The sequence below is a fragment of the Dermacentor andersoni genome, chromosome 4 (assembly GCF_023375885.2).
Source record: "Dermacentor andersoni chromosome 4, qqDerAnde1_hic_scaffold, whole genome shotgun sequence".
Lineage (NCBI taxonomy): Eukaryota > Metazoa > Arthropoda > Arachnida > Ixodida > Ixodidae > Dermacentor > Dermacentor andersoni.
The window spans coordinates 12028737-12047626 of NC_092817.1; the positions used below are offsets into that span (position 1 = coordinate 12028737).

At 42.7% G+C, this 18890-nt stretch overlaps 1 protein-coding gene across 1 annotated transcript in view; it reads left to right on the forward strand.

The window, feature by feature from the left end:
• GABA-B-R3 (gamma-aminobutyric acid type B receptor subunit 3) overlaps positions 1-16639 on the forward strand; it is a 394949-nt gene extending 378310 nt beyond the window's left edge. Inside the window, exons 18-19 of the mRNA XM_050182939.3 lie at positions 2663-2910; positions 4457-16639. Coding sequence (XP_050038896.3) covers positions 2663-2910; positions 4457-5069 — 861 coding nt within the window. The 3' untranslated portion in view covers positions 5070-16639. The remainder of the gene's footprint in view (positions 1-2662; positions 2911-4456) is intronic.
• Positions 16640-18890: the final 2251 nt, after the last annotated feature.

Genomic DNA, 18890 nt, shown 5'->3' on the forward strand with positions numbered 1-18890 from the left:
AAATCAATCGCGCGGCAATCGCTCAGCATTGCTGTTGCCGACGGCCGCACTGTTTGTCCACGATAGACAACGATCAAGCGTCCTCAGCGGCACGTGAAACAGCTTCGGTAGAATACCGGCTTCCACCCTCGCGTGTGTGTAACGCGGGAAAGCCGATCGTCAGGAGTTGCGAGTCGTGCGAAGAAGACGAAGGTCAGGGGATGCGAGACACTCGAGCGTCCCCCACCAGACATATGCGGATATGCACATTCGATAGCGTCAGCCGCCGGCGAGGACGAGCGTTATAATGTCAGCACCTGGAAGTTTCATGAAGGCAACGTGTGCACTGCTATGGGACACGAGGTGGGGCTTGGAGATGAGGACAGGCTCGCTGAAAAGCGCACATGCGGCGTGATGTGACAGTACAAAGGTGCAAAACACGGCATCTCTCAAGTCGCGAACAGCGAGTTTCCGCTTAATAAAAACAACGCCGCATAATATTTACCACGTATTGTCATCTGTCAAGCTCACAAGCTGTGCGCACGATGCCGCAAGACAAAAAAAGACATAAAAGTCCGCAGCGCTCGGCAAAATGTCACTGCTGTGCGTTGGTGTACCGTGCGAAGAACAGCACACGAGTTTTCTGTGCTAATTTTATTGCGTGCACCAACTTTTGCGTTTAACAGCTAACCTCATAAGATCAAGACGGCAAGGCAAGTTGGGCCAGTTCGTTAGGATTCATTGCAAGGCGCTGTGTCGTCGTTTTTACCGTCCTTTTGTCCATATCTTGTGCTACGCTGTTATGAACCTTACAATGAATTAACCTCATAACAGCAGCTGTTGCTCAGCTTGGTTGGTGTAAGAACTTTCCTAGGTAATTAGGAATAAACTACATCGCCCAGAATTATTTCCCATGAAGCACGGTCCGATGCCACGGTGGTGTCCGGCAAGCCTGCTGAGTTCCTCCCCGCAGAGTAAACCGGGAATAGCAAGCGATGCTCCGTGGAACGTTGAGCAGCTCGCGAGAAAAATAATTCGCTAGCGCTGTTAGGGATTGGAATCTGTGCATGGTCTTTAGCTTCCCCATAGAAATACAAGAACTACCGAAATAGAGGAGAACGAGAAGAAAGGGGGTTAACCGAGGGGTCCGATTTTTATTAATCATATCATGAGAAGTCAACAAACAAAGACACCAAGGAAAACACAGGGGAAATTACTTTTACTTACTAATTGAATTAAAGAAATGATAAATTAATGGCAATGAAAGTGGATGAAAAAAACAACTGGCCGCAGGTAATAATAATAATAATATTTGGGGTTTTACGTGCCAAAACCGCTTTCTGATTATGAGGCACGCCGTAGTGGAGGACTCCGGAAATTTTGACCACCTGGGGTTCTTTAACGTGCACCTAAATCTAAGTACACGGGTGTTTTCGCATTTCGCCCCCATCGACATGCGGCCGCCGTGGCCGGGATATGGCCGCAGGTGGGGAACGATCCAACGTCTTCGCATTATACGTGCGATGCTCAGAGCATCGCACGCGTAATGCAAAGACGCAAAATAGAGGAGGGAGTGTTGAGAAGCTAGTTGGTAAGACATTATTTCGTGAACTTAAACAGCGCTAGGGACGATACACTGAGGTAGAAGAAGACAGGACGAAAGCGGACTAACAACTGGTTTATTGAAATCACACAAGCTGCCTCTTCGAACTATGCGCATGCCCAAGCCAGATCATAACCGCGTGACCATGGAACACTCCCCCGCCAAGCCCCTATTCAAGCCCCTATTCAAAGCCCTTTCAAGAAAGAGCTTGATTTCTGGTGTAGAGCGAGGGAGTACGTGTTCCATGGTCATGCGGTTATGATTTGGCTTGGGCATGCACATAGTTCGAAGAGGCAGCATTGTGATTTCAATAAACCAGTTGTTAGACTGCGTTCGTCCTGTCTTCTACCTTGGTGTTTCATCCCTAGCGCAGTTTAAGTTCACGAAATACCGAAACAGAGCACAACCAACGAGATTTTAGGTATATTCCGTCGTATCAGACAACATCGTCATAACAGTATATTGAATATAACAAGCTTCAGGTATTTTGATATTGAAAAGAGATAAACAGTTTCTTTTTTTTCTTGAAAGAGAAGTTGGTTGGAAGGTGGGACGGCTGCTCCAAAACTTATGAATCGCACAGTCTCCGCCATAAGAACTAAAACATTGGACGAACAACGGTGTAACCGCCAACGCTGCATATATAATCCGCCATGAATTCTGGGGTCGTGTTCTCGGTTTATCACTTCCGAGGATACAATCATTTTCGCAACATTTCGCGTGACGCGCGCGGTACTGGCCGCACCGTTGTCCACGGGCGAAAGCGTTCCTCGCACAGTGCCGACCTTTAGACGAGTGCACGCAAAGTGCCACGAACAATGTTGCTCGGAGACATCAACCAATCCGGTGCCGAGTAGTGAGAAATCTCGCGAAAGTGACCGACCATGGGCACCGCTCCCGTCTTCAAACAGTTATGGAAAGTGTACGCTAAGTTTATGTGATTGATAACAGTTGTAGGCTGTTATGACCAAAAGCTCTCCTTCCGTCTGCAGAAAGAACCGCAGCAGCCGGTTGCGTCGTGTGCCATGTATAAAGTGTGTAAGGTTCAAGTGTGTACAGAGCAGTGTGACTCGAGCGCAGTCCGAGAGCCCATTGTCGTCGCTGCTGGAGAGGTTCAAGCGCAAGCGAGCATCCCTGGAGAACAGCGAGGCTGGTGTCGCGGTCATCACGCGCCTCGGCGCACCATTTCCGGTGCGCTCTCCGGCCCGCGTGCACGACTTGCACTGGCGGCTCGACGAGGGGACCCGGATGCTGCAGCTGCGGGCCGAGGACCTGCTGCTCCCTCCACGACACTCATTCCAGGATGCGCCGGGCTGCAGGTGCTGCAGGTGCTGCAACTTGCCAATGCAGAGTATATCGCGCAATACGCATGTCTGCCGACCGCTTAACTGTACTGAGAGGGCGAAAACTCGCATAGCAGTGCCGGCGGTAGAAGTGCAGAAAAGCAGTGCCGTATTGTAGTCCTGTTGCGGATCTGTAAGGTCGGTGCGCCTTGGTGCAAGGCAATACAGACATAGTGCGCTACGGGAATTGCTCAATATTGCGTGGCATAACCGAGCGTGCCGCCGAGGAGTAATGGTGTATGCGCTAAAGCACTTGCGCATTAGATTACAGGCACCGACGGAAGCAACGACGCATCACCTCACAAAGGAAAAGTCAAGAGAAACTGTATAACTGGAGAAGTTCCGGCCCACTATTTATTCATTTATTTGTCTTCTCTTTCTCTATATGGCCTTTGTGAAACGTGCTTTTGGAAAATTTGTTAAGCGAGAAATTCAGGCAGCAAATCACAAATGTCACTCTGATTAGCTAACGATGCCAGTACAGACTACGTAATCATGGAAGGAAAGCTGCGCTGAACCGCAGCGCACAACGGCAAATATGCAAATAAGTGATGTAAGTATATAGAGGATCCCTTGCGACTTTGATCGCGTGTGATGCATTTCCTGCAATACTGCATGTTTTAATTCGAAAGCAGTTAATGTATGGCTAATTAGGCGGAAAATTCGGCGTTGTCACCAACTATAGTCCAAGAAGTCCAAATGGTCCAAGTGAACCAATCAAGGCAGTTGATGACATCAATTAAGGTGGAGTGAATTAAGACGAAGTTAATTAAGTAGGTTTAAGATTGAGTTCTTTACGGCACTCGAACCCACTATCTTTGGTGGGAGTCGAACCCTCGACCTTTGGTGGGAGTCAAATCCACGACCCTCGGTGTTAATTAAGGCGAAGTTAAATTAAGCCGACTGAAAAGGCATGGGCATCACACAGTGGCCACAATGCTTTCGCATTCATTCATGGTTGAATTTGTACCAACTGACCGCTGGAACTTCCGAGTGTGTCCTGCCATCTGGCGCGCTATTTCATGCAGCCTCAAGGTTATTGTGTGTGAAGTGACTGCATAGATAAGATACACAATGTGGTCGTCATGTTTTTATAAATTGCATGGTACATAACATCCTGCATTAGTTAACACTTAAAGAAGACCTACAGCCCATTTTATGAAAGGTGTGGAGCGTGTGGTGTTAGAGCATCTCCTATTGATATATGTTTTCCAACAAAAATATGTTTAATGTACTTTATATAAAATAGTTATCGGCAATCAAGTTCTGCACAATGCTTTGCCCTCGCAGTTCTTCTCGTTGTTCTCACAGCTGTGACACCGTGCCATGCCCGAACGATGCCCACCATACTCCATCATAGCGCCGAGGTGTTTTTGTCCGTTCACGTCAATAACCATGATTGATGTTTTGAAGGCCCGTCCATCGTACTGTGGGTGCATTTTACCGTATAAGCAGTTTTCCTGTAAGGAGAGTCGATCGGAATGCTTTGCCACTGGGGGAATTCACGGAGCATATGCATACTGCAACACAGGTCCAATGATGGCCTCCAGCAGTCCAGAGGCAGCCTGCCGATCATCGCAGTCGCATCCAACGACGAGACAATCAACGGCCAGGGCAGCAGCGACCTGCAGACACCCACCGTTCCTCACGCCGGCTCTTTTCCCACATTGCCGCACCGGTCACGTTCACAGGCGAGCTCCAGCCATGGAGAATGCGGAGGTAGCAGAGAAGAGTCTATCTACCAGTCAGTTGAACTGGCGCCATGCAGTGGTGGCAGCATGACGACAACTGCAAACACGACGACCACAGACGAGTACCGAACGTTGTCGTCCGACGAGTACCGGACTTTGTCGTCCGACGACGACACGACGTACGCCAGCTGTCGCAGTCCCGCATTCATCGCGATACTCAACCAGGGTGTATCGTCCTGCCAAACTTCGCCATCTCAGTACAGGCACGTAGTCCCCCCACTCGAACTTGCCGTACTGGAGGAAGCCAACAACGACGAAGGTGTCGCTGAGTCGTCGGCGTCGACGACACCCGTGACTCGCAAACCGGCACCATTGGCTGATGAGGACAGCTTCCAGACTCAGCGCGAGCTCTTCCTCAAGCGCCTGGAAGAGGCCGAGTCGGTGGACGTCTGACAGATGGGATACATTAAGTGTAGCTAAAAGATGTGTTGTTCACCGAGACAACAGAAAATTCTCGCGCGATGCTCTTTGACTGAAAGTGTACAAACATGAGCGCGTATGTAGGCAAAAGCCAGAGCCTCAATATCAGCACCACGGCTCAACGCGCAATGCCACAGATGCCTGCGGTACACGGCCGGTCCAGGAGCACAACTGCAACGCTGCCAGTGCCACTCAGAGCCGCAGCACTGTATGTGCCCAGGTGCACCATCGTCGTGTGTACATGAGGGTGTGACAGGGAGCCACTCGTAGAGTGCCACACAATGTTCTTCACAGAATGTCATTTCATTTCTCAGCCCATCTGGGCAGGGGCCGTTGTGTTTGTGTGCCGTATGGGGTACCAAAAGGGAAGTCGCAAAAGTGGTCACATTGGGTTGCGTGCCGAGCATCTGCTGTGACAGTCATTCAGACCGAAGTATGGAAGGCAACCTCCTCTCTTCTAGGTTACTGGCACTCGACAAATCTCACTTGCGGCGCAACAAGGTGGTAGTTTGTAGAGTTACTGTATATGCTCCCAGTAATTTGGGTGTGTTGGTACAGCATTTCGAATGTACGTCAGTGCGAAAAAGAAAGCGACAAGACACACATGCTGCTCTTCCAACTGATCTTTAAAGAACTTGTGAGCACAATTTATACAGATATGCATGAAAAGCTTTAAACAAGAAAAAATGAAGTGGCGCTTTGATTTCACTTGGCATCAAAGGCAAAAACAAAAAAACAGAGAAATAACAAGATTGCCGGATTCCATTTGCACAAACGAACAAATCAATGAAACTACTAGTTGATATAACAAACCAAAAGATTGCAACTGTGCAACATTGTGTTGTCTGTTTCTTTTGGTTTTTCACACTGTACTAGTAGTTTGGTTGATTTGTTCATTTGTGTGCATGGGACCTGGCAATCTCGTGCTAGCCTCTTGATTTCTCTGTTCTTAGGTGTTGGTCTTGATTCCAAGCAAAATCTAATACCGGTGTCACACGTACACTTCTGGTCGCGATCAGGGCCAATCCGGATTGGATTTCTTTATTGCAATCAACAATGGTCGCTGCTACATGGTCTAATGATCCGGATCAAGTTATCGTCTGCTGATCGTCAGCAGCTCTCGGAGCTGCATAACCAGTTAGCTAAAAATTCAGATTTGCAAAATATGATTAAGTTTGGACAGTATTTCAGTTTTACAGCTTATTGTTGCTGGTAAAAGATCTTTTATTCATTTTCACTTCTTGTTTTTAGCATTTTCAGAATACTGCGCTGGAGGGTGCAGACGTCAGCCTGCGATCGCGATCAAGGTGCCCGATCGCGATCGCCCGCATCCTGATCTTGCAGGATCGCAATCACAAATGAACGTGTTGCAACACCTGATCTGGATCAAGCTCGATCCGGGTCAGCCCCAATCATGAACAGAAGTGTGCATACGACACCAGTATAAGTGTCAGAACTTTTTCTGGTTTATTTCATTTTAGCTAATTTTTTTACAAATTGCCCGCACACGTGCATTAAAATCAGCTGGAAGAATAGCACGGGTTTCGACTTTTTCTGTTTTGCACTGACATACATTCAAAATTGAGACGCAAATTGTCCATTAGCTCCCATTCTCAATGATGAGGAAACTGACTTTGCTATCTGCGGAGGGGCTTGTCCCCTTGCACAGCACATGGTGGCAGAGTGAGCCTTTTGGGATGGCAGCCAGTGCAAGACTTTTTCATGCGTTTGTCTGTTGGAGTAGTGAACAGTTCGCTTGATGTGTGTAAAGTAACGTGTTACTTTCTTTTTCTAACCAATAGACTGCTTTGTACACTGCAATTAAAACGCATCACCAAAAAAGAAAAGGAGAGGGAATAAAATCAAGACTTGCGCCAATATGTACGGCATACAGCACAGTGTAACAATATGGTAGGTGTCTTAAGGCCATTGTAATGTGCACCTGCAGAGGGATGAGAGACAGCCACGGTACATCAGAGCAATGTTAGGGAACTTTTCTCACACACTTCAACAAGAATTAGTCATATCAGCTGTATTGATATCGTGATCCCAATCAATCACTCGCACCTCTATGTCAGAGTTATTTATGAAACGAGTTCCTCCTTAACGTGTGTTAGGTTTCCTCACAAATATTCACCTCGATACGAAATTTCACAACGAAGTGAGCATCATTTTGCATGTATGTGTGCATGAATGTGCCTGAGTGAGAGTCATGCCCATCCAGACGACCCACGCGAGGATGAGGACACGCTGAAGTAACCATTATCCCGGTGTTGAATACTCGTACTCATTTTAGCTTGTTTATTCTGTTTTCTACCATGCTGGCAATTATAATACTCCCTCCAAAGATGTGCAAGTAATTATCACTCTACAGGGTTTGTCCGTAAAGTAATGAAACCGGGTCTGGTAAAAAGAATTTATTAATCCAATCGATACATATTATTAAAATTCTTCAAAATAGTCTCCTTGGGCATAGATACACCGCTGCAAACACAATTTCCAGACTGGAAAGGCTCCCTGGAAGTCAGCTGCCATAATCTCTTTCAGAGACTGTGACAGCCGTTCAATGGCGGGAACATCGTCGAAATGGTGACCTTTCTGGCTTCTCTTGAGCTTTCGGAACAGGAAAGTCTGCCACGCTCACATCGAGGCTCACATCGAGGCTGTACGATGGCTGCAGCAAGGTTGCAACCCCTATCTGGGCCAGGTAGGCAGTCAAAACGAAGGTGGTGTGAGCTGGAGTGTTGTCGTGGTGGAGCTTCCAGCAATCGGTAATCTGCAGTCGTTTCTGTTTGACAGCTCTGTGAAGGCGCTCAAGGACTTCTTTGTAGAACACTGCATTGATGCTTTATCCCAGAGGTACAAATTCTTTGTTGACCACCCCACGTCGTCAAAAAAAGACCATGAACATTGTCTTTATTTTGGATATCGACATTCTTGCTTTCTTGGGGCGCAGGGAGTTCGCGGTGTGCCACTCTGAACTTTGGCGCTTGGTATCGGGGTCGTACTAGAGCACCCATGATTTGTCACCTGTTATTATGCCGTATGGAAAGCCCCATTCACTTTCTAACTGCACCAACAACTCATGGGAAATTTCAACTCGTCGTTCTTGTACATCACTCAACGCTTTTCGCACCAATTTCGAACAAACCTTCCGCATGTTCAAATTTTCAGAAATAATGTTGCGAACCGTTGTTTTGCACATGTTGAGGTCTTTGGCGATTAATCTGATACTCAAACAATAGTCGGAGTCCAGATTTTTTACTTTGGCCACTTTTTCGTCCAAACCACTCTTGTCTTCCATGGTCTCCAGTCCGTTCTTGAACTCGCTGAACCACCAGAAAACCTGGGTCCTTGACAGGACGTCCTTAACCTCCTTAACCAAGGCAAGCATCTTGGAAGTGGTTTTGCCCAGGTGACAGCAAATTTAATTGCGCACCCCTGCTCCAGCAACCGATTCATTTTTGACGTTTTCTGCTGTGAAAAAAACTTGAAACAGCTTTTGAGCGACTTCAGATCCTGACTGCATAAGAGTTTGGACGTGACTGCCACCCGGTGCATTACTTAGCTTAGAACCCCCACCACAAATCCCACCTCAGGGGGGGCGGGGGGCGCTACTGGCGACTGCAGTGCCGCGCGGCAGGCAGTCTCATTACTTTACGGGCAAACGCTGTATAAAGATACGACACTTTCTGACAAAATTTGAAAAAATTATGACCATAATCAAGAGGAGACAGCCTCATCTTATTTTAGTGTGTTGTTTGAGAAAAGTAACCGAATGTCACCCCCTCGCCTTATCCAAGCCTTTAGTCATTCCTAGCACTCTAGTGACAGCACTACAATGCCTCTGGAATATCAAAAGTCCCATAAGCTCGAAGGCTTGACATCATGTAGAAGGTTTACGTTTACACTGAAAACGTGCAAAGCACACATAGGAGAAAACAGTGAGCTGATAGGCTTCACTGCTAATTTGCCAAGTGGCTCAGAGTTCTCAGTTGAGTTGTGGTTCTCCAACGGCAAGGATGGCATCCTGCCCAATGGGAAGTCATCATATCCCACTTTCGCTCCTTTTCACACCTTGTGCATACACAGAGTGAGTAACTCAGCTGCACTCTCTATCAGTTCGATTTCTCCGCCTTTATTCATTTGCTGCATGCTCTGCCACTTGTTACATTTTAAGAAATCTTGGTAGTATTGCCCATTCCTTTTACATTAACACCCAAGGCACAGGATGGTGGGAATTTTAAACGGCAATAAGGAAGACGAAAGCACCTTTAGAACGGTTTTCACACCTTCTGCAGGGTGCATGTTTCATATCTGGATTAAACTCTTGTTTGATGGCTTCCATAAGTTTTGAACATTGTTACTAACCGCTCCCTATAATATATATATACTACCTGCACTTTAACCTCTTGGAAACTTGAAGAATTGCACTTACACTTAAAGATCAGGCTCTGCTATGTCCCTGATAAAATTAGTCCAACTTCGCTTACATCTAACCTGTTAATGTTTCGCAGAGTGATTGACGTTCACCTCAGTCCTCTTCCATCAACAGATAGGGTTGCACTTTGAATATTCAATGCGGCCAATGCATGTTCATTAGGAAATTCTCAATTAACTAGCAGGACTTTCACAGGGGAAAGCTTATAACAGGGTCAAATATAGATTTCCAGATTAGCAAGCTGTGCTCTTCCGGACTACAGCCTATATTGTATGCTGGCTTCACGCATTCTGTTCCTGAAGAGAATTCTTTTGTTTCCAGCATCGGGTTACCCCTTGAACACATATGAACAGATTACAGGCTGGTATGTCACACGGATTAGTTCTTTCTCTGCTCTTGTTCAAGATTTTTTCTGCCCCTGCTCAGTCAGGGCTAGTCAAGGTGTTCAACTGTATCTCCATGTTGATGACACCGACTTTCTCTCCTCAAAGCAGGACCTTGTGATGTTAACAATAATACGTCTGAGCTTGAGTGATAGCATTACGGGTTTTTTGCTCCTGATGTTAGTCAGTTCAGTTCTTATATTCATCTATCAGCAGGAGTTGATTCCTCAATTACATCACTGAAGTATTTTAGCATATTTTATGCCAGTATTCTATACAGCTACCGTAGATCAAAACTCTTAAAGAGGAGAAATTAAATGGGATTGTTGCGCCGGTTCAGTCATAAAAATACTGTATGCAGAGCTGCGTTGTTGACGATTTATAAACTTCATGTTCACCCCTTTCCCGAATTCGGCTATGGCTTTTTCTTTTTTCCAGGATGTGCCCAGCTTATAAGCCACGCCCACTATTACTATTACTATTTCACACCAATTAGGATCCTCAGATGTATTGCCCGACCATCTCAGGTTTTCAGGTAAAAACCATGGCTACTTACTAGCACAGTCATTTCCCAGCATATTTCTACTGAAAGAAAGATATATTCTTGTCATGTGATGTGCTTTAAATTTTGCTCAAGTATGTAAAACATGATTCCGGGAGAAAAGTATTATAAACTATATCTTTGTGTGTAACGTTGCACAATTCAAGTATGTGAAGCATGACTCTGCAAGAAAATTATTATAAACTATATCTTTGTGTGAACGTTGCACAACCTTGCCTGCTGAACCTACATAGGCTCATTTTCAGCATACAGTGGCATTTATTTTCAACTTCGGGAGGGAAAAAAATTTTTGAAGCCCCAAATATAGACTAAAATCTGCTAAATTGACAATTCTTTTACTGGCAGAACAAGTACTAATTTGTTAATTGTAATTATTTTGTTTGACTGTCCAAGCTGCAGTGAAATTATTTTTTGCCAATACATTGTATGGATGTTTTGAAAAAATAAGACAAACATACAAATTGCAAAATGACAGCTTTGGTTCACTTTCATCTCTGATTTTCGCACCGAGGTGGTCCACGTGAAAATATTACACACAGTCCATTAGACAGGCCTGTTTGTCTATTTTTCTCATTATGTCATTTTGGTTTTGTTTTAAGGAAGGTATGAACATTTGATTTTGTGCCTGCACCACGTTCGGCCTAGTTCTGTAGTACCACTTCACCGCACACCGCAATGGCTGTCATGTTTCAGGCGTTGCTGCGCGCAGCTTGGGACTGGAACCTGAGGGCTCGACATTTATACAGTCCCAAAATAAATATTTTAATTGCCTTGACTTCCTGTCACACCTCCCAAAGGCATCACTGTGCTATGAGCGCTGAACATCAAAGTTTAAAAAAAAGAAAATGAGTCAGTGGCGATTTAGTGTTAAATGAGATAAATGCATTATCATTAAATCACACTTCTTTGAGGTTCCAGATCCATGATTTAAACCGTGTTCGCCACATCGCAAAGTGTTGTTCAGGAGTTCATTCGACATGCGTCCTGCCTCTTGAAGGAGCGAAGTGCAACCAACCATGGTCTGGAGCGGACCACTGCCAGTTGCACAACATACTTTGTACGTGTTTATATATATATATATATATATATATATATACAGGGTGTCCGACGTAACTTGTGCCAAAATTTAAGAATATGCGAGTGCCACGTAGCTGGACAAAACCAAGGTAATGTTGTACGCCATCGCTTGGAACAAATCAGACTGTTTCTTGCATTTTGCCTAATCACATTAGTTATGAATTAACTTTTCAAATATTGCATTCAGAGCAAAGCCTTTAATAAAAAATTGTAGGCCATCATGAAAAATTCCCGATTCTTTTCTGTTGCTCACTATGTGCTACACAATTTTTTCCAAGCCTTTTTAACATTACCTTGGCTCTGTCCAGTTAGGTGGCACTCACATATAATTTTGGCACAAGTTATGTGGGACACCCTGTATGTATGTATGTATGTATGTATGTATGTATGTATGTATGTATGTATATATTTATACACACACCACGTGACTGGCATCCCACACTTCACACATACTTCTTTCCATTCTGACACTCCCATACGAAGGCATAAATAAAAGCAAGTCATCGTGATTGCACATAGGTTTAGTGCAGCTCTTCCCAATTAAAGGAACCAGAAACTGTACAATTTGGAACCATGCACTGTCTCTGTCAGACTGACATCATTTTCAGCAGAGCAAGGATACAAAGTATCCAATTGTTGTGCAAGATGTCGTGCTTTTCTAATTGCTCATTTCTTATAGTATTTTCGGCGTGCATTTGAAGTAACATTATTCGTATTCATATTAGACAATGTTGAATTAAGAATGCTATCATGCAAGCCAGGCAATACTAAAATTTCGCAATATCGAAATCTGCCTGGTTATTACAGGTGTTGCCTTCTTTATTACGTATACCAGTAATATGTTCATTCAGAAACACCACAAACTGGCAGCTGGTTCTTTTCATTAAGAGAAATTCTTCGGAAGCTTTCTGTTGCTGTTAAAAACATTTCCATCATTTTATCGTTCCAGTGTTTCTTTGTTTTCAAAGAAATTGAGATACTATGCCGCACAGGGGATACATCAACATGCATTGAGTAAATGGGAATACACACTTGAAACTAGTTACTTAATGTCATTGCGACAACTTACGAGGCGCACTTGGCAAGAACCACACAGCAGAAATGAAGACATTTGTCAAAAAAGGAATGTAAACATAGCACAAAAGGCTTCCTTCCATTTGTATTCATTTTAAATCAATCTTGGCTCAAGTACGATGCAAACCAAAAGATGCAAAGTTATTGGCATTATCACAATCATAGACAAGCCATAAAAAACTGAAAACAGGTATGCACATGAAAGTTTCTTCCTTTAGTTAGTTCTTTAGAGGTTATTACATTGACAAGAAAGCTTATTAATTTTTTGGAGTGTATGCCTTTTATTGGTGCCATTAAAAAATGCCTATCCATATAGTATTAAGCAAGTCACATGTTCATATTTTTGCAGTAACCTGCAGTGACAGCTTTCCATGTTACCAACAACTCGTGTACATGTTACAGGCCTCCATCGGAAAAGTGCACTTGTACTTAATTGAACCTCAAAAGCAACTCTTCTTAAAAATGAGCATAGCGGAGCCCCAATAATTTTCAGGCAATACACCTGCCTCCCCTCCCCCCCCCCTTTTTTTTGTTGCTTATTGCCATTGTTCCACTCTTGTATGTTTGTGAATGCATGCATGTGCAAGTTTGAATTCCAAGCCATTCATGCTAGTACATCAACAGCCATTCATCTTTTGAGTTTTGTTCTGTAGGCATTCATAGAGCTGTGAAGTGTAGGATAACCAGGGGTCTCTACGCTTTAAGCCAGACAGTAACATTCTATTACTGAAGAGCAGCTTAAGAATAAATTAAAATTTCGAAATGTTAATTTCCCTTTTATGAATGTGCGGGGCATATGTTTACCAACAACAAGTACAGATAATAAAACAGGAGGAATGCAGGCAGATGCTGGTCCTCACTCGCACCAAAATGCTGCATGCATACATGGTACTTATTTATAATATGCAACAACATTGTATGGCAGCACAAATGAACTTAATACTGTTGTACTTGCCCAAATTTATGATTAGAATTTATCCTGCGAATAAGGTTCCTGCGTGTGCCCAAGTAAAAGTTAGCTTGTTGGAACCAGTGCAGGGTTTCCTCAATGTTCTTTGCAACTTTTAAGTTAGACAGCTACGCTGAGGTAGTGAATTAAAGTTAAGTGGAATGAAAAAGATGTGATGAAAAGTTTACTGATAACTAAGATACAAATTTACCTGGTAGCATTGGTAGCTCTTATTGCATAACATTCTCCATTATTTCTTAAACCATGATTCATATTGTCCTAGGAAGCTTATAGGCCATTCCAGTACCATTTAGTTGCATCACGACTGGCCACATTACAGAGCGGAAATGTTTGACTACAACTCTACAAAGGCAATCATGGAGAGCAAGATTTGCTGTTGAATTGCATCTGTTTCACACTGCACGAATTTTCAGAGTGCAGCTATTGGAACAGATAAGAGACATGTACACCCCTGAGCAAAAGTATACAGACCAGTGATTCTACAATAAAGCCAATTTTCTTCTCCGCCTATGAACATAACTTGAAGTTGAGGACTGCAGTTCAAACCTGGCATTGCAAACTTTACGGTGCACTCGCCAATTTCAGTTTGCACTTTAAAATCACCAATTAAATTCTGTTTTTTCATCAAGCCTATGATTCCGTGAAAACAGTTAAAAGTGGACGCCGACCACAAATGTTCATAAAAAGAATGATGTTTTGGCTTCCGCACAGAAGCCTTGTTCACGATGAAGTTGAAGGTGGAAATGGTCCTGTTATGTAGGCTTTTAATATGTGACATAGGCAACGTGCGTACATGTGGGGAAAGTTTTCATTATTGCGATTGTGTACTCAGTGGTCTGGATTTTTTAAAATTGTTGTCATGTATATTCCCGACCAGACGGGTTTCCGTCCAATTCTTGATTTAAGCCTATGGTTCATATACTTTTGCTTATGGGTAAACATTTGTATGATGTCATAATAACCGCTGCCTTGAATGAAATCATAATGGTTCCAAAACATTTCAGACAAAAGTCTAAACCAGAAGCAATACACTTTCATGTGCATGAAGGTCAAGTACTTACAGTGAGGTAAAAAAAAATGCTGCCACAAGCACAAGACATACTGTGTCCTGCACAAGCAGCTCCTGAAAACATTGCTGGCATGTGGGAAAGTTTCACTCCCTATGTAACTGGTGTGCAATTTCCACGTTACTGCTTTTGAACATAGCTGCTCACTTCTTGCAAGAAAAAAAGCAGTCGTGATAAAAGTTTCAGGTAGCTTCAGCAAGGATTACTCACTGTAGTTTCATTCAGTGTGAAAAGCAGTGAGCTAGCAATTCTGATCTTTTGTTGTTTGACATGACTGTTGACTAGATCCCTATCAAGGGATAAGGTCTGCAAAGACGTCGACAAATTCCTCTCCCTTTGCACATAAACGCAGAATGAAGATCAACGAGAATGAGCACGAGCAATGTACAAATGATGTTACTGCACAGCTTTCCGTGTGAGCATTATTCATGTTCAAACATTACACTTTTCTTAGCTTAGAGACAGCCCTTCATCAAAATGTGCTAAGTGAAAAAAATTGCAAAACCTGTTGCCTGTAGGCCCTGACCTCATGTGTCTACTTTTCTATAATGACAACACCTTGCAGAATATTAGGCAAGTATTTGTTTTGTGCCGCTTAAGCAACTTGGCTAGTATGTTTCCTGAGGAAATGATGCTGCGCTCTACAAAGAATACGCAATACGATTTGATGGTGGCTACTTTATGCATAAACTAGGATTTAAGTAACCTATAATGTCTAATGTTGAAAAGTGTTAAAAGGCTTTGATGTTGGTTTAATTTCAATTACCCGAGAAATTAGGCATACTTTCCCCATTAGGATTGAGGGAATCCACATATAAATCAAGAAAGAATGCACTTTCGAAACATGTTCATAACTGCTTAGTGCTAATCTGAAATATTTCACATGCCAACCATGGCCGAAGTATCTTTTGTTCATATTTAAAATATTGTGAAGCTTCTGCTCGAATTCTATTCTTCCTTGTGCTTTATCACTGGCTTAGGATAAATCAAGAAAGAATGCACTTTCGAAACATGTTCATAACTGCTTAGTGCTAATCTGAAATATTTCACATGCCAACCATGGCCGAAGTATCTTTTGTTCATATTTAAAGTATTGTGAAGCTTCTGCTCGAATTCTATTCTTCCTTGTGCTTTATCACTGGCCTAAGCAGTGCCCCATCTGTATAATTACAAGAAATTACCGCTCTTAGGCAATGGATAATAAAATAAAATCAGGTGAGAAGAATATACTGGCTCAAGTTTACAGAAATATATAACACAGTCAGAAAATCACACCATTACTAAGGCAGCAAAAATATTGTACAAAGTGCTTAGTTTAAGGACAAGCCAGGCTTTCTTCAACCAACAAATGTCATGGGAAACCACTCAAGACTGCACTCAAACTCCAAGTGCATTACATTAGCAAAAAGCAAGAAATGAGTTGTTGCTAGGGAAACTTGTGGAATGTCTGAATATAAACTTCTTGTTGATTTCATGGCATTATTTACTACCGAGAATGCGGCACTCGTCAGCACATAAGTGAACTAATATCTACGAAGGTCACAGTTATGACTACACCATCATGGTAGCTCACAGCAGGCCAATTGCTGCATGTCTTTCCAATAAATTCAATCAAAACTGGATCACAAAATTTTTTCATTCATAAAGTTCTGCTATAATTTGTACCGCAGTGTATATTCCTTATACAGCAGAACTTTCAAAGGAATGCAATGATTTAGTGCACGAGACAAAAGTAGCCACTTAACTGTCATTAAATAGGAAGAATTTATTGAAGTGAAATCATGCAAACCAAATGATACCCATTTAACAATGGCACCTGTTAAGCTGCGGCACCGGTTAATCTGCTAACAGCAGCTTTTGCACAGAATAGGGACATCCTCTTGTAGTGAATCACTTTCATAGTTTCTTTTCTGTACCAATATGTGTGTAGTATCATGAAGAGAAATAAATAGTTACTTAAACGTTTAAATACAGCACTGCAACAGGGACCTGGTACACCTAGCATTGACTGCCATGGATGTACAACAGCAAGCTGTCTTCACTAAATATTTTAATGCCCGATGCTAGTCACCATAGTCAGTGACGAGTCAAGAATGCAATAGCAAGTGCCCATCATAAGGATCACGTACATACACATGCATACTGTTTCCCCTTCTCTCTTAGCCTTGGTGTCCATGCTCTGTCCTTGCTTTGCTCAGGTGCTTCCTGGTCCCAAATATTCTCATCTCACCCTAACAGGGGAGCTTTTTGTTCATCAAGTGTATGTGGCACCCTTGCCTGTGGATATAGATAGATGAACTGGGCCGGTCCGCCTTCCCAGTGCTTGTACACACACAGGGGGGTGGCGTAGGGGGGTAGCTGGAGTCAAAAGTACATTGGACAAGAGGTTATGAAAATCTGTTAATCCCTTTTCCAAAGACTGCTTTGTTGCACTTTGAGCTGCCTTCTTGGTAACATAGTGATTTCGGGGATGTTTGTGGGTGTGGTGCGTGACCCAATGAGCACAGTGGGAGCACCTCCTTTTTATGCAAGAAACTATTGAATGAAGCAGGGAGGAGCGTTTTCTTGGAAGGAATGCCTTTACATTCTTGACTTGTCACTCGCTACAGATCGTGTCTGTATTCATTCCACAAGGTTGTTTCATTTTCACTTCATACACAACAGCATTTGGCATGAAATGAGCCATCTAAAGGCTATAACATCTTCTCTAGTACCTATCAATTTCAGCACAACACAGCACACACACACAAACTACAACCACTTTCTCCCAACAACATTAGAGAGAATAAATGAGGCTGACAAAGTTCATTCTTTTGGTTGCTAAGAAACAAACTGCTTTTCACAGGGTTGGGAATCAATAACCGTATACAGGGTCATTCCATGCCGACTGTAACAACAGTAGTGCTCGAGTAATATCCATTTCCCTAAAAAAATTATACATAGAGAAGCATTACGCGCACAGTGCTATCCCAAGACGTTTTAACCAGAACACATTTTTTGCACCCGTGAAGGCCATTTGAATTTTATGGAACGGTGGAAAACCAGGTACGAAACAAAAATTTGCCAAAAATTGACCGTTTTGCACATTCTTTCAAACTTTGCGCTCTTGCATTGTTTTAACATTGTGCTTTCATTTTAAAACAGTTTCACAAAGTGCTTTTATGTTTTTCAGTCCTAAACACCAAGGTAAAAATGTGCTAACTATAGCATTTTGGGGAAATCTTTCACAATGAATGGTCATGAAAGAAAACCTGGAATTATTTTTATAGAACTGTCCCTAGAACATACTATCTTATAAAACTTTATTTTTGTTGATGTGCTGTGCAGAGGCTCTAAAATAAAAGCCCAACTTTGGCAAAAATGCTATTTTGGCCTATGTTTAGACGGTAACACTAAGGTGGTCCATGGAAAAATATGCAAAAAAGCGCACATATTTGACCAGCATAACAACTTTTGTCACGCAAGTTTTAATCGAATTTGCCTTTTTACAAAAAAAAAGGAGGAGGGGGGTTTCGAGTTCCACCATTGCAATATTTTGTTTTGTGCTTCAACTCCCGCCAACATGCTACGAGGTGGACACACAAACTGAATTTGCTGCATAAGAAATGCAGTGATTTATCTATGGCATATGGTTCTTGTTTTTTATACTGCAGTTGATTATTATACAGTGTGATCATTTCTAAGTTTTATGTAATTTTAATAATCACCTGTCGTAGATAGCATAATCCTTGTTCTTGAGCTAGATTATCTAGAGGCAGACATTACTAGCATGAGAAATCGAAACAGATGTACAGCTAATTAACAATTCACTAATTAATGTAATTAGTTACCATACAGCACATATTGCAATTTACAAATCGTAGACAGTGAGCCTGCAAGACATATTCACTTGAAATGAATTTCCAGGATGACACCAGTTTCAAGATATTTCCCAAAATATGGGATGAAATATGTGGGCATTCCAGTTACTTTTGTGTTTCAATGCATAAAAGAGCACTTTGATAAAATTGTAAGTGCAACAGGGCATTATTTCAGGATTTAATAGCACAGACCTTGAAACTAGTGTCATTCCGGAAATTTATTCCAAGTGGACACCCCTTGTAAACTGACTAAATTCGTAAATTGCAATATGTGCTGTAACGTAATTAAGATGCTAATTAGCAAATTTTAAAAACTAGTTCAATATGTATTTTTATTTCTTGTGTAAGTAATGTCCACTT